This window comes from Podarcis cretensis (genome assembly GCF_951804945.1).
Source record: "Podarcis cretensis genome assembly, chromosome: 16".
Taxonomy (NCBI): Eukaryota; Metazoa; Chordata; class Lepidosauria; order Squamata; family Lacertidae; genus Podarcis; species Podarcis cretensis.
In genome coordinates, this window is record NC_137186.1 from 42,386,619 (window position 1) to 42,403,088 (window position 16,470).

General features: G+C 40.6%; 1 protein-coding gene across 2 annotated transcripts; it reads right to left on the reverse strand.

Annotated features, from left to right (window-relative positions):
• Positions 1-1,212: 1,212 nt before the first annotated feature.
• Positions 1,213-13,107, reverse strand: RSRC2 (arginine and serine rich coiled-coil 2). Of its 2 annotated transcripts, none has more exons than XM_079957798.1 (10): positions 12,968-13,107; positions 9,875-10,022; positions 8,773-8,816; positions 6,233-6,423; positions 5,161-5,304; positions 4,890-5,012; positions 4,360-4,439; positions 3,784-4,016; positions 3,001-3,090; positions 1,213-1,830 (listed from the first exon to the last, which is right to left on the reverse strand). In XM_079957798.1, exons 1-10 carry the CDS (start codon positions 12,971-12,973, stop codon positions 1,648-1,650), a joined length of 1,242 nt encoding a protein of 413 aa, XP_079813924.1. In that variant the 5' UTR covers positions 12,974-13,107; the 3' UTR covers positions 1,213-1,647. The 2 variants fall into 2 exon arrangements, with proteins under 2 accessions (XP_079813924.1, XP_079813925.1); XM_079957799.1 differs by lacking the exon at positions 12,968-13,107 and adding an exon at positions 7,980-8,057 and having other exon boundaries at positions 6,233-6,445; positions 9,875-9,969.
• Positions 13,108-16,470: the final 3,363 nt, after the last annotated feature.

Consider the following 16,470-nt stretch of genomic DNA (forward strand, 5'->3'; position numbering starts at 1 on the left):
TGTTCTGATACGAGGTAGAAAAGATACCCTGGCTGAAACCCTGGCAAGCCACTGCCACTTAAAACGTGTTTAGCTTATTTTTTAGTTGCTGTTTGGTTAATAGTTTTACAGGTGATTTGTTCATGATATGACTTACGCTGTACTTGTGTTCTATTATGTATGTTACAATTATGTTTGTAAGCCACTTTCCATTCAAATTAATCAATACATCTATATTTCTGGGTACAGAAAAGCATACAGTAGTCCATTGACGCAATCCATCACCAAGCACTCCCTACCTCTTTCAGTTATTTCCCTTTGAATAAATTCCACAGAAGTCTGTGGGCTTCAATTTCAATTTTAATCAAACTTACTTTTGTAACTCTATAGCATATGAAGCCCTTGGAACTATCGCAAGAGTACCACTTGAGAAAAGGAGCATGAGAAGTCAATCTGGGGCAGACAGTATCAAAATTCTGCTACTGTTCCAGACCACCCATGCAAACTAGAATGCTAGCTTTGGGGAACAAGGGCTCAATAACTGAACAAGAATTATTGACAAGCGATTCTGCAAAGAGATTACCTACTGATTTTACAACACTTCTAGTGGTAGTTTCAGTTCTCTTCTTCAACAGCTATCCTAATCTTATTTAATAATAAATATTTTACTCACTAAAACTGAGGAGACATGCCACATTACATGGGCATTAGAATCTTAACATGCAACAAAAGTTACAGTTCAAAAGTTGCAGTGCAACATACTCTGTTGCTATGCAACTTTTTTTATTACATTGCACAGCCTAACTAGAAGATATAAAGCCCCCACACAGCATATTATGAAAAACATGTTTTTCATACAGGTCACATTGCAAATGTTGAGCTGGTGGTGATAGTTTTACGTTGCCAAAAGCTTTTATCAAAACCTACTGCTAGAATAAGCAGGCACGGGACATGGTAACATTCATCTTGTTAGATATGGTATGGTTTACTTCCACTTGTTTGGGCAGGTTGGAATAAGACTAGAGTGAGTCCAGTGAGAACTCTGCCTAGAGGAGAGTATCTCCTGAGCAAGGGCTTGCAGTAGCATAATGCAGGAACTCATGAAAACTCAATTTTGCTCTGCTCTAGTTATGTTGAAGTAAGCTTCTTTCTAGAGATAAAGTTATAATGAATTGTATAAAATTAAGCTCTGAGCAATTCATCCACTGAACTTAAAAACAGTACTATTTGAGAAAAAAACATTTTTATTAACCAGGTTTTTGCACTGCATTATGCACCCACTGGCCCAGTCTGCTAGAGTAACACCTACACAATGTGTTTTATGTTTCAAGAGTTGAAAATAACTGTACAAGGTTAAAGTACAAAAGTACACAAGACAGTGGACACAAAATATCCATGTATGAGTTTATCCTCACCTGTTCTGTTTTGAAATACAGAACTAAAAATGTCCTCCTACAGCTCTGTCAAGTATAATGGAAGTGAGTATAACCTGATTACAACATGGAACACCAGTTATCACTGATCTGATATTTACAAAAATTGTAATGTCAATAAATTAAAGTCAATGCAACACCCCATGCAAGCTAGAATGCTAGCCTTTGGTGAACAAGGACCCAATATCTGAACAATAATCTTTGACAAAGTCCCAGGCTTTAAGATCACGTTCTTTCAAACAGCATCCATTCCTCGCATCGAAGATGTGAATCCCAATCCCATCCCTCTTTGGGTGTGTGTCTGTGACCTTGCCATTTCATATTGTGCATCTAGATTTCTGAATACTTCTTCCTGCTGTTTCAAAGTCTTGTAACTTTCTTCATCCACCGAACTACTACCACCAGCTTCCTCTTCACTCTAGAATTGAAATAATATATTATGATTTTTATTAAAATATGTTAACAGATATGTCCTCTAAACTAGTCATCTATTATTCTGGCAATTCATTCATTAAAGCATCTTTTCTGCAGCTGGAATTTCCAGAGCAAGTAAATGCAGAGTGCAAATGCCTGGGGAAATATGTTATTAGTTTCAAGGATATATAGCACACGCAACCGTCATTAATTCATTTTGGTGTAGGTTTATAGAAACATTTTGCAAAAGAATTTGCCAAGAATTTAACGTTTAAGGATGTAATCTCCCTTGGGTCAACCCAACACATTTTTACTTTTCCTTGGAATATTACAGCTTATCTAGTACTTGTCATGGACTGGCTGGATGCAGAGGAATAGGGGGAGGCACCAGCTGGGGAACCCCCAAACTAAACCCCCAGTTTAGTGGTGGTGCGATGATGGTCAGAGGGAGAAGACTGGGAGGAGGTGTCAGAAGCTGAAGAGGCAACAGGGCTTAGTGAGAAGGGAATCTGTGGCAGAGAGAAGTGCAGAATCAGAAGCAGCAGACTCATCTGAGTCACTGTTGAAAAAGTATTGGGGGGGATCTCCCCCTCCTGCTGCAACAAGCCGCCCCCCCCCCCCGGTCTCCCAGCACCAGGAGAGACATGAAGTGGGCGGAATGAAGGCCAGCACACCGCCACCATCTCAGATTGCTTGGGAAAGATCTGGGAGAGGAAGAGACTTAACCAGCTATGGGAAGGTGAGGACATTCAGTCCCCACAAATGTCTCATGTGGAAGACCTTCCGAAGAAGAGTTCCTGTGCTCAATGGGTTTGGTACTCCTGAGCAGTTACTGTTTCTTCTAATAAAGAGTTAACTCCACTTGTGTTCATATAAGTGTATTACATTTAATAGCACATAATCTGTGTGATTTATTGCTGGCTCACTCTTAATTATTACTTAATTAAATTTCTATTTTGAAGTTAGGTTTTGTGGGCTCATATACCTCCCCTGATTATACTGGAGGCCTACTGAACTGGCAATGTATTAAACTGACCACCTAGTTCTGGGCCAGAATCTGCGGTGAATGGCGTCTTGCTGTATATGCTGATTTGAACCGCTTCGAGAGAGTCGTTTAACCTGAGCTCTTACTTGAAAGCAATTTCAGTTATGAGTTTTTCTACATTTCACATACCTTAATACCCATTAATTTTCTAAATTTGACATTTTGGTCCTTGTTTCCAAAGTTCAGTTTCTCCCAGATTTCTGCAGATTGTGATTTATCCTATACAAACACAAAGTGATTTATTACATACATATATAACACATAGGTAAATTTGCAACTCATTTTGATTTATAGATCTGATGATACAATGGGGGAAACTGTTTAAATATACTAATAAGCAAGAGGTCCTAAAGTATTTCTCACACACTCTTGTTTTAACACGTTTCCTTTGGAACTGGAACTAGAAACAAAAAATCTGGCTGCAAGCCTAAAACTTTCAATAATGTAAGTAAGAATGTTGCAGGACTGCTGGTTTAGTGAAGATTAAGCAAATATTTTTAATCCCAGCACCCTTAGGACAAGTGCCCCTTCTGAACTTCTCATAGAAAGTCTTTTTTGACAGCTATTCAACATGTCAACTAGACCACCTACTGGCTCTGTAGACCTTAAGACACTTGAGATTACGATGGCAGATGCTCGTTAGAATTCTGAACATACCAGACTTTAAAAAAATAAAACAATGGTTACACTGCCAAGTATGACTATTAGATGGCTAAATGTTCTGTGTGCTACTAAGAGGCCCCTCTTGTTGACATGTGGCTTGTGCCCATTGTATCACAGAATCACAGAACTGGAAGGGACCCCGTGGGTCATTTAGTCCAACTTCCTGCAATGCAGGAATATCACAAGTTATGTCCTTGTTGTCAACAATTCCCAAGGCACAAAGTGGAATAATTAGACAAAGAAAAATACCCCTTCTTTTTTGCCTTGCCACAGCATTTTCCGCTTCTTCTCCTGTTCAGCAAACTTCATGGGATTTACTGCTGCTGGATTATAATAGCTTGGAACAGCTATTCCTGTCTCTGCCAGGGCCTTTGCTTGCAGGGCTGCCATTTGAGCTGCCATAGCTATCTGAGGAGTGACTTGTGTTCCAGAGGCCAGAAGAGCTGCAACATTGATGACAGAAGTGCCAGTGGCAGCAGCCGCTAAAATGAACATTAACATGTTATACAAGAAGAAGCTTCCAGAATTTTTTTTAATCTCAGAAACATGGACTAAGTAAAAGTTTCATCTTAATGGGCATTAAGTACAAGTTAGCCAATTGAAAGACCTTAGACAACTTTTGCTACTTCTCTAACTAAGCATTTGTCTGGTGATGCAACTATTTTTAGGGACTGTCAAAAAAAGAGAAAAGTTTGAATAGAGAAGTTTCTGTTGCTTTATTATAAAACAAATGAGGTTTCTTCTTTTTATAGCTTTCCAATATGAAGCTATAAATATTTCCACTACTCTTCATTATGTTCTAGCAGTTCATAAAAACAGAATTACCAGCAGCCATTTCTTGTTGCTTCTGTTTTTCAACCAGTTCTTTCTCTCTCTGTTCTTGCAGTTTTTTTGCTCTTTCCAATCTAGGAAATATGCAAAATAAATCAATTGATCAAAAGTTATTATTTTCCCCCACATTGATCTCTTTTCCCTTTGTTTTTTATACTAACAATTGTTATGTTATTCCTGAAGGGCATTCATAGAACCCTCCAACTCAAAGAACATAACGGAGTAGTTCTGTCTTGTATGTTTCTAGCTTTCACTATAGCAAAGGTACTTTTCAGTTGTGTATTGATAAAAGTGCAAATACATCAAGCAAAAATGTTGTGAGTACACTATGCTTTTGACTTCATCCAGGTATCAGTGCCTAAAATAGCTCTCGTTTTAATGTTAAAATTTGGTGCAGGGGTGTGTAGAGAATGACAATGGTCCCCCCCTCAAAGCTTGCATGCTGTGCTTCTACTCTAAGTCAGTAAAAGGTACAGAGTAAGTTCTTGGCTTCTATAAACTTAAGGCCAAAAAAATCATAGTACCTTCTAGCTAATGCTTCCTGTGCATCCATTGCTGTGTTTCGTCCCCTAAAAGGAGGTGGACTTGGAGTTCGGCTGTGACTTCTACTGAATCTTCTGGGCTTTTCAGGTCTCTTCTTTCTTTCTCTGCAGGTAAAGGTATTTTATCATGTAATTATTTGACTGTTTGACCATAAATTAACTGTATCTACCTGCTCTTCAGAGTCCAACTTCCAACTGCTAGCACCGACCCTATAATTTTTATCTCAAGGAAAAAAGAAAGAACTTAACATACCTGCTCCTGCTCCTAGTTCTGCTTCTGCTCCTGCTCCGATGCCTGTGTCTAGATCTTGATCTAGAACGTGATCTTACACGTCGCTTTTTATCTCGGCTTCGAGATCGTGACTTTTTTCTATCACGGCTTCTACTACGGTGACGCCTGCAAACACATTCCAAACTTCTGGTAACATTTTCTAGCTTTATTATTCACATTTAATAGCAACAAGATGCAAAGGAAACCTGCTCATTATCTTCTACTGAGAGGTCACAAAAAGCTGTCAGTTTTGGGCTCATCTACAAATAGTGTAACTTCACTTCAAATGAAGTCAGTGGCCTGAACACTACTAAGTATTTTCATTCTGGAAAACAAATTTGTGGCATAACCTAAAGGTTTGGCAAAAGGGTTACAGTAAACAAATCCTACATATGGGGAGGAAAAACAGCTGAAACACTGGCCACTTGATCCTCAAAATCAAAAAAGTTACAAACAGTAACACCAACCCATACAAAAAACCGATCTGGCATGTGACAACAAATCAATAGAATCCCTCTATCATATCTTGTTTAATTGCCCCTTATACATTGCTCCCCGATCAAGGATCCTGAGTTCAATCATTCTGGAAATTGCTGCTAAACCACCTGAATTACATCTAGCTTATCTACTCCAGGACATTGACTCTTATAGAACATTACAGGTTGCTAGATTCCTGATTTCAGTTCTTTCATATAAAAGACTTCATGGAATGCTGCATGACTATTAAAAATCCAGTAAACTCTATGCACCATCTTGATCTTCAAGGCCATAACACGGTACATCTAGAGATTGTAAATAATGTGAAAGTGATTATGCGTTGAAATATTTTAGTTGATATTTTAGATTGTAAAATGCTATTTTATCTATTGATTTGTTTTACCTTGTGGGCTTATAGCCGAATAAAGTATTATCTATCTATCTACCGATCTGGCACATCTGTGATGTTGCACCAGGTATGCTGCAACAAAGGATAAAGGTGTAGCTGGGCACGTCTAACAGAACAAGAGCATAAAGAACACTGAAGCATTTCCAAAGTAGAAATTGTTAAGTATACCTTTCACGAGACCTAGATCTTGAATGACTTCGTCCCCTTGAGGATTTCCTCTCCTTGCGCTTATGCCGTTCCTCACCATTTTCTGAAGTGCCCAAGCTCTCTCTTCCTTTATCAGAAGAGTGTTCTTTGTCGTTATGGTCTTCAAATTTGTGCTTCTTCGAGGACTTCTCTTTGGACCCATGTCTTCTTGCCTGTTTTAAGAAGAAGTTGGTTCTTTCAGGAAAATAGTGCAACAAAGAGAGTTAGTATGGGCATCAGCAGATAAAGAATGATATGTTGTGATGCAACATTAGTAACCTTAGGAGTGTGGCCCAGACAACTGTGATGGCTTTTAACACCATCAGCTACACAATGTTGCAGATGCTCGCTATCATTCCTCCTCCCATTTCCCATCCCACACTTTTCAAACATTTTTGTACCGTGTTGTTAAAGCAACTCACACCATTACCAGTTTCACAGCATTAGATAGAACAGCAGCCTCTCTAGTGTTTGATTACCTCATGCATAGTGACCATGTTTTTCCACCCCTATGCTCAAAAGCTGGATGGGATAAGCATACACAGGAGAACTGTCTAAACGTTTTACGTACAAGCTCATCAGCAAATAAGAAAGCTTGGAAGTACATGCACTGGCCAACTTTCTAAGTATTATAAATAAGTATCTCCACACTAAAGTCTTACACTATAGAGGTCCAATAAGACCAACTGTCATGTTTTGAATCTGCAGCAGTCTGTGTGCTATTTTCTTTGAAGAAATCTCTTACCATATAAGGCCAGTTTACCCAAATTTCTTATTATCTCAGTAACTTTCTTTCTTTGTAAGTTAATTGTATATGGATAGATTTCTACTCTAAAGACCATATGAGTCTTTATTATTTTTTAAATCCCCAAACTCACACCCAAAGGTAGAAGTAAAGGTAAATCCTAGGTGCTTCAATTACTACTTTGTTTCTTCCAGGTGCAACTAACCCCACTGAAAGACAATACTGCACATGAAAGACAATACTGCCCATCAACAACTGCCAAAGAGAGTTGGCTACGCAAAGAAATATCACCTTCCTACGCTATAGAGATTTTACTACTTGTTCATCTTAGACATAGTAGGTGGTGAGTTTTTGTTTCAAGTAGTTCGTAACATCAATTAGATCCATTTGGGCTACTTTTTCAGTCACTTGTACAACCACTGAAGAAAGATCATTAGAATTTTGTTGTAAAACAAATAGTGCAAAGAGTCCACTTATTATATACAGGAAATGGGCAAGCCAGCCCGCAAACATGGAATGAACCCTCCACAAGGTAGAGGCAATCTGTGAGCTTCCTGCGGTGGGCATGCCTCCACACAGGTGCAATGCCCATACCCTTCTGCCCTTCTTCCTTTCAATTGTCTCACTAGAACCATAAAAGTCAGTGCATTAATTCAACAGCTATTGAAATGTTACAGATTTTAAGACATCCACAGCAGTTTCAAATATCACCGCCAGTTACTCCCCATTGAATTTAAAAGCTAATGTGTACAGGTTGTACATAAAGAACTTGTACATAAAGAAACCAGCCTTTTAAAACAAACTTTTAACATGTAATCCTCCTTCTACACATAATTTTTTACGTTTAGTGAAAGATTTTCTTACTTTAACATAATGGAGCAGTCTTCTAAATATACACTTTGTATTTAAAACCACCATAATATCCCATAACCGATTTAAGTTGCTTTTTAAAGGGAAATATGAGTTTGAATGACTAATAGTTACCTTATCATGAAGTAGGCTTATAATTTTGCTATCTGAGTCTGGAGCGTCTTCAGTTCAGTCTCTTCGCGCATTAGCACGCTGAGTATGATTTATTATAGAAATGTTATCATGTGATCTAAACAATATAATCAATTTCACAAATACTCTAATTTCTTTTTAAAACAGAGCTTCCATTGGGTAAAGAGAAAAAGGTCCCTGGCCCCACATTAGAACTGGCCCCATCTCTCTCTAGCCTAACACTACCCCATCAGAAGTTGGCTAACCTTCTGGCTACTGCTAGGGCTCCTCCACTGATATTACTTCACCACTGGAGGCAACTGGCTTACCTAACAATGTTATCACTACCACTGCCTCATCTCAGTGCCCTTGCCTTTGATTTACTTTTACAAACCCTGCCAAATGCACTGGCACCATAGGAAAACTTAAAATATTAAGTGGATATTTAAGAACTAAGTGGATAAGATTGGGGGCAGGGAGAACACCTTTGCAAATTCTTGAGGAGAACTCTGGTCAATGGAAGCTCTGTGAGAATCAAATATACCAATCCTATTTCTCCAAAGAAATGTTTATTGTGGCTGTTTCCACAGTTAATCTGTCAGTGAACTTTTGTCAACTGTTACCTTTTTGACATAATGATGGCTTCAGTCATGCTTCTCTCTCCAAGCACATTTTTCTGAATTAGCATTTTTTGTACTTACCATTAAGACATTTATATACTAAGATTTACACATGCTATGATGTACTTTTAAATACATCTTGTACAATTACCTAAGCACTACAAAGTATTAATTACCTCTTTGCTTCTGCTCCGACTTCTGTACTTTTTCCCGTCATTATCTAAGGAATAAAACATTATTTATTGTCAAGTAAAGGTGCTTGGAAAAGGATTTTCATTCTTTACAGACATGCCATTCCCAGTCATACCTAGTACTTAAAATATTTCAATGGTTTACATTTCTATTTCGCCAGAGTGGTGCATGCTCTAGTTATCTCCCACTTACTACTGCAATGCACTCTACGTGGGGCTACCTTTGAAGGTGACTTGGAAACTGCAATTAATCCAGAATGCAGCAGCTACACTGGTGACTGGGAGTGGCCGCCAGGACCACATAACATCGGTCCTGAGAGATCTGCATTGGCTCCCAGTATGTTTTTGAGCACAACTCAAAGTGTTGGTGCTGACCTTTAAAGCCCTAAACAGCCTCGGCCTCAGTATACCTGAAGGAGCATCTCCACCCCCATCGTTCAGCCCGAACAGTGAGATCCAGCACCGAGGGCCTTCTGGCGGTTCCCTCAATGCAAGAAGTGAGGTTACAGGGAACCAGACAGAGGGCCTTCTCAGTAGTGGCGACCATCCTGTGGAACGGCCTCCCATCGGATGTCAAGGAAATAAGCAGCTATCCTGTTTTTAAAAGACATCTGAAGGCAGCCCTGTTTAGGGAAGTTTTTAATATTTAATGCTGTATTGTTTTTAACACTTGATTGGGATCCACCCAGAGTGTCTGGGGAAACTCAGCCAGATGGGCAGAGTATAAATAATAAATTATTATAATATTATAATATAATTATTATTTGAAATAGCATTTTCACATCTATGTTACCTTTCTGCTCCTCACCTACTCCAACTCTCAACCCTTAACATGATGCTGAAGCTTAAAGTGTTGAGAAATTTCACATTTTTAAGAGGTTGAAACATAGAACTCAAAAGGACATGCACATAAATCTAAAACGTTATTGTTTACTTGGAAGTTGCAATAATTTGAACTGAATTCAATTTTACCTCTAAGTAAACATGCTTAGGTTAGCAGCCTAACTACACACTACCACTAAATCACAAGTTTATGCACCAGCAAGTTTTTATAGGGAAAACTCTTAACAGCTAGAGGCTTCCATACCTGACTTCCGTTTTCTCTCTCTTGATCGTGAACGTGACCTTGAATAATGATGTTTTGAAGTTCTAGGAGAATTAGATGCATCTTTTTTCTTTTCTCTATCAGGAGATGATTTCTCTGGGGCTATTGCCTCTTGCTCTGTATCACTAGCCTATGATGAAATGAAATATTGTTATTATTACATAGTTCACCACCACTCTATCGCAAAGTAACTTAACTGCCTGAAGCATTCTAGACCACTATTTTTTAATCATCACAAACATCCAGAAACTAGTTAATGTTGAATTGTCAAAGCTATATATTCCACTAGTAGGAAATCAAGTCCACAGCCACTAGATAGGGTGTTAAAATACCCAAATTCAAGCACTACAATGTTTTCTACTGCAGAAGAATGAGATGGATTTTCTGTAGCCAATCCAAAAATGATGTTCCTCCTCAGTGACATCTATGTCAACATATACTGATAAAGCAACCCATAGTTCCTTCTTTGAATTGCTTCTTTTCTGTACCTCAGGTGATTTTAGATGTTTTGATTAGTAAATTTTCAAAGAGAATGGCACATCAGTCCTTGGCCTATTAAATTTTCCATCTGTTTATCGCCACCAGGCACAGCAACTGTGGTCTTTACTCCCAACAATAGAAGTCAATGCAGCACAGTTTGAGGCATATTTTAATGCATTACAGCAACTTACCTACAACATGCACTTTCCAAATAGAGTCTTATTTTAAGCACATTTAAATCCAATATATAATACTTTGTATTTTTATGCTGTGAACTGCCCTGAGATCTACAGATGAAGGGCAGCAGTGTTAGAAACTGGGATAGAAAAAAAAGCTAGTTGCCACCCCCCCCAATGCAGCACCACCTTCTATTTTTATAATTGTAGAGAATTTATTTCGTTCTTTTTGAAATTAGTGGTATTTAGAGGGTTGCAACCAGCCATAGCAAAACAGGTTGTATAGAGAGCACAGTGGGATTTAAGTTTGGGAATGTGTAACACACTATAACTGCAATGGTAATTTGAGGTGGGGGCAAACCTTCAAAGAAACCAATGATATTGAAATGGTGGAGCATCCCCCTACTTTTTTAAATGTTTGCATGAGTGCTCCTGTACCATTTACAGGGGAATGCTTTCCTCTACAGAAATAAAAACATTAGAATTTTTAAAATAATCACATTACGTGGGCATGAATGGACAGAGTGAGACAATGTCCCTTACCGGCAGCTCCACCTATCACAGAAGCTATGACTTTGCAAACTGAAAGAAAAAAGGTTCACCCCAGTGAGAGCCACTGTGGTGCAGTGGTTAGTGTGCCCGTTGGAAGAGTGCACTGTTGGAAGTTGGTTCCAGGAAGCTGGACCCTATAAATGCTTACTCAGAAGCAAGTCCCAGTGTATGTTCTGATGGGACATGCTGCGACGTAATCCTATATACAGTGGTACCTCAGGTTACATACGCTTCAGGTTACATACGCTTCAGGTTACATACACTTCAGGTTACAGACTCCGCTAACCCAGAAATATTACCTTGGGTTAAGAACTTTGCTTCAGGATGAGAACGGAAATTGTGCTCCGGCGGCGCGGCGGCAGCAGGAGGCCCCATTAGCTAAAGCGGTGCTTCAGGTTAAGAACAGTTTCAGGTTAAGAATGGACCTCCAGAACAAATTAAGTACTTAACCCGAGGTACCACTGTATGTGGTTACAATCCTTTTTGGAGATTCTAATGAAAGCTATGGACACCCTACCCATAAACATGCACAAAGTTTTGCATACAATTTATCTTATTAAATTGGGAACAAATCATATTGGTGTGCCTGGTTCACAGGACCCTTGAAGTGCATCTATGGACCTCAGGTTAAGAACCCTTGCTGTGTATGATGCCATCCCTGTGCTTAAGCACTAGCCTGATAGACATAGATGACACAAAGCCACATACTGGCAAGCACATGAAATTCCACGCAGGTCAGTGAGTGAGAGCACTCTGCCCCTCCTTTGCAGGAAACACAAGAAACAAGAATCTCACTCCAGGTCCAAGAGAGATCAGCAGCGGGGGGGGGGGGCAACTTCTCCACCGTCCCCACCAAGTCAAGTCCTGCCCAACCCCCAGACTACTAACTTCTGTGGGGCTTCCTTACAAAGCTGGAGTGAGTGCCATTGAACTCAGTAATGTTATTAAGCATAAAAGGATCAAGTTGTTAGGGATCCAATAACAACAACAATTCTGTCAGTTCTGCTGAGGTTTAAGTTGCACAATTTTTCAAGTTACCACATAATGGCACATTTCCTTCTCCCACCCCAACTCACGTTAGGGCTCTCCCCAAAGCCCCATATATCATCACCCTCAAAATAATCCCTTTCCTCAGACTCTATATTTAACTTATCATTGTTAATTTAACTAGCTCTCCCCTGCTTTCCTTATTTACAAAGTGTTTAATAAAAACATTATATATAGGTGAGCATGAACCGTGAGAACCTTCATGCATTTACCTGGAAAGAAGACCAACTGAACATAGCGGGCCTTTCTGTGCAAAAACACATGGAACCGAGCCATCAAATAACAGCCACGCTGATAAAAGGGCCTAATATCAAATATTGTACCACTCAGACAGACTTTTTTTAGGGAGGGCAAGAGACGGTGCCACTACCTTGCGATCTAAAACAGTCAACAGGAGTGGGGAGAGGAGAGGAAACCTCTCAGAAACATGTGCGAATATATCATTACTAATTAAATTTGTATACTACCCTTTACCACAGATCTCGGGGCGGTTCACAACATAGAAATGCAAGCTAAAAACGGAAAATACATAATAATGAGGGAAAAGACTCGCAAACCAATAACCGCCCCTCCCTCGCGCCATAAAACCAAAACCCCAAGTGACGTGGAAACGGAGATGCCGAACTCGGGGACGTTTCCAGGGCCCGAAGGCGGAGGGGCTCCGCGGAGGCGGCTCGGCGGCTCCCCCCCCCCCGGCCCCGCGGCGAGCGGGAGGCGGGCGCCATCTTGGCTGGCGAAGACGACGGCGCCTCCCGCCGCCCAGCTCGGCCCCCCCTCGGCCGCTGGCCGCGGCCCCCGAGAAGGAGCGGCAGGGGCTCACCGCCATGTCGGGGGTCGGGAAAGGCGGGCCCTGGCCGGCCCGGCAGCTCCGGCTCCTCCCTGCGGCTCCAACGCCCGCGACGCCTCGGCTGCTCGGCGGCGGAGAGCGGTCAGGGATGCCCCGCCCACTTCCCAGGGTTCCCGGATGTAACCCGGGCCCCTGGCGGGGAGGGAGGAAAGGAAGAGCGCCTGCGCGAGCGAGAAGCGCGAGAGACGCAGAGGCATGAAAAGAGCAGAGGGGACATCCAGGTTGTTTAGCGACGGAGATCCTTGGGGTGCTTATGCGTTGCAGGGGGGGGTCTCATCAGGTTTTGACACTTGTTACTTACTTGATAAAAGCTTTCCAACTTATTTTTATGCACATCGGATCATATTGCGATACATTCTCTCTATTTAGACTGGCAAATTAAAACAAGCAATAGAGTCCTTAATCATAAATTATTTCCTGGGGTAAAATCCTAACAAGTTCAAAGTTCAACCCTAAAAAAAGCTTCAATCCTAAAAAAGGCCCTCTTTGAAAAAAGTTTGGACACCACCACTGCAAGAAAAAAGTTTGGACACCACCACTGCAAGTTTAAACAAAACAAGAGCCAAGCAGATCTATCCTGTTTCCACTTGCAGTTTTAATTTAATCCCATGATCGACTGATGCTAAAGAAAGAGGTGGATTTGCCCTGCCAGACCTTAAACTATATTATGAATCAGCTGCTTTTTGCTGGCTGAGAGAATGGCTGCTTCTTGAAAACACTGACGTGTTGGATTTAGAAGGTTTTAATAATGTATTTGGTTGGCATGCATATTTGTGGTATGATAAGGTAAAAGCGAGGGACGCGGGTGGCGCTGTGGGTAAAAGCCTCAGCGCCTAGGGCTTGCCGATCGGAAGGTCGGCGGTTCGAATCCCCGCGGCGGGGTGCGCTCCCGTCTTTCGGTCCCAGCGCCTGCCAACCTAGCAGTTTGAAAGCACCCCCGGGTGCAAGTAGATAAATAGGGACCGCTTACTGGCGGGAAGGTAAACGGCGTTTCCGTGTGCTGCGCTGGCTCACCAGATGCAGCTTTGTCACGCTGGCCACGTGACCCGGAAGTGTCTCCGGACAGCGCTGGCCCCCGGCCTCTTGAGTGAGATGGGCGCACCAACCCCAGAGTCTGTCAAGACTGGCCCGTACGGGCAGGGGTACCTTTACCTTTACCTTTAAGGTAAAAGCACATAAAGCGTTTAAAAATCACATTGTTAGAAAAGCATTGTTTAATGTTTGGATAAGATATAAGGATTTGTTAGAAAAGAAAACCCCAAGATGGTTGTCACCAATGGAAGCGAAGGCACAGAAAAAACTCAATATGGAGGCCAAATGGCCGAAATATTGGGAAATTTTGGAACAGGATGGAGATAGAATAAAATTGCAGAGCTTTGAAAAATAGAAAAATAAAGTGTGAGATTGGCTTCATTATTACCAAATAATGGAGGCATATAATTCGGACAAAAAAGTTGGCTTCCAGGTGGAAAAATCAAAATTGGAAACAGAATTGTTTGATCCAAAAACTAAGCATTTGTCAAGAATGTATAACTTGTTGCTGAGATGGAACACTCAGGATGAAATGGTGAAATCAGTTATGATTAAATGGGCACAAGATGTTGGACATAACATAATGATGGCTGACTGGGAACAGTTATGGACCACAGGTATGAAATTTACGGCATGTAATGCCCTAAGAGAAAACTTAGAGAAAACTAAGAGAAAACTGAAAATGATTTACAGGTGGTGAGGCATCTAATCATAAGCTTGCATTTTTATTAAAGCTTATATGTTTAATCAGGGCTTGTATTTTAAGAATGAGCTTAAAAATGTTCTGTTTCATGCCAGGCAGAAGACCAGCTGCCTAAAAACCTTGGCAAGATGTTTTTACTCCTAGACAAGGGCCCCCCTGATTTATAGCAGAAAACAACTCTCAAAGTCGTAAAAAGGGAATTACAGGCTGACAGCCAAGGTTACACTGACCCTACAAATTAAGGGTGGATAAATAGTAAAATGAGCCATATCTTCTTCCTAAGGTTAAAAAGGTCAAGAGCAGTGAAAAAGCATCTAGCTGGCAGAAAGAGAACATTTTTGGGAAATCTTTTCTAAAGCTGTTTCTTTCTTAAACTAAGATCCTTTTAAGATTTCTTTTCCTTTTAAAAGGTTGTTTATGTATTAAATATATTAGTTTAAATATAATTATGCAAAGGATTTAAGAAATGCTAGATTCTTATTTCATATAGTTGTAAGAGTTGTAACTATCCTGAAATTAAGTCAGCCACCAGCCCCCCTTGCCAGACAGAAGACGCCAATCGAGCACTCCTGATATATGGTTGTCAGGCCTTTTGTTTAGAAACCTTCAAATGAAGGAGATCTCTCAATGTTGATGTGAACTCAATCCTTGACATATGCATAAGATAAAAATTCAAGATTAATTATCTGTTTTGGAAGGCAATAGGGCAAGGAGGGCAAGAGGTGAGCTGGTAATTAAGATTCCTTGTTGAGACACATGTAAGATATATTACTACTTATTTGTCATTTATAGATAGAAGAATATATAGCTTTTTGATTTCCATAAAAGGCAAGAGGAAATGGGTGTATCTTTTGTGATTGGTTCTAGCAAACAGCCAATAGGAATTTTAACCAGGCTGATTGGACAGAGGCAGCCACAGGAGGAGCAAGGGGGCTGGATTAAGGAAATATAAGTGCTGGCCAGAATGGCAAGAGGCCAGGCCAGAGCTTGGTAACCATATACCACTGTGCCTCATATTTATTTGTCTGGCAAATAAATTACTATTTTAATTTCTCTATTGCTGCGTTGAATATTTCATTCCAGCTAAGCGTTAACCACAAGCAGGGTGCTACAGTGGTACATGACACCAGTCAAGCTTGCAAAAATTTACCATTTGCCCGAAAAAAAATGTTGGAAATGTAATGAGATTGAAGGTACATTCTTTCACCTTTGGTGGACATGCCCAAGGATTAAGACATTCATAGAATCATAGAGTTGGAAGAGACCACAAGGGCCATCGAGTCCAACCCCCTGCCAAGCAGGAAACACCATCAGAGCACTCCTGACATATGGTTGTCAAGCCTCTGCTTAAAGACCTCCAAAGAAGGAGACTCCACCACACTCCTTGGCAGCAAATTCCACTGTCGAACAGCTCTTACTGTCAGGAGAGATGATTCTGGGAGATGATTTATAATTAAATGAAAAAGGTATTCAAATATACCTTCCTGAAGAAACCAGAGGCCTTTCTCCTGGGCATGGTCGGCCAATTGGTGCCAAAGAAGGATAGAACATTTTTTATGTATGCAACAACAGCAGCAAGAATACTCATTGCAAAATATTGGAAGACACAAGATTTACCCACTCGGGAAGAATGGCAGATGAAGTTGATGGACTACATGGAATTGGCGGAAATGACTGGCAGAATCCGAGACCAGGGAGAAGAGTCGGTGGAAGAAGACTGGAAAAAGTTTAAAGACTATTT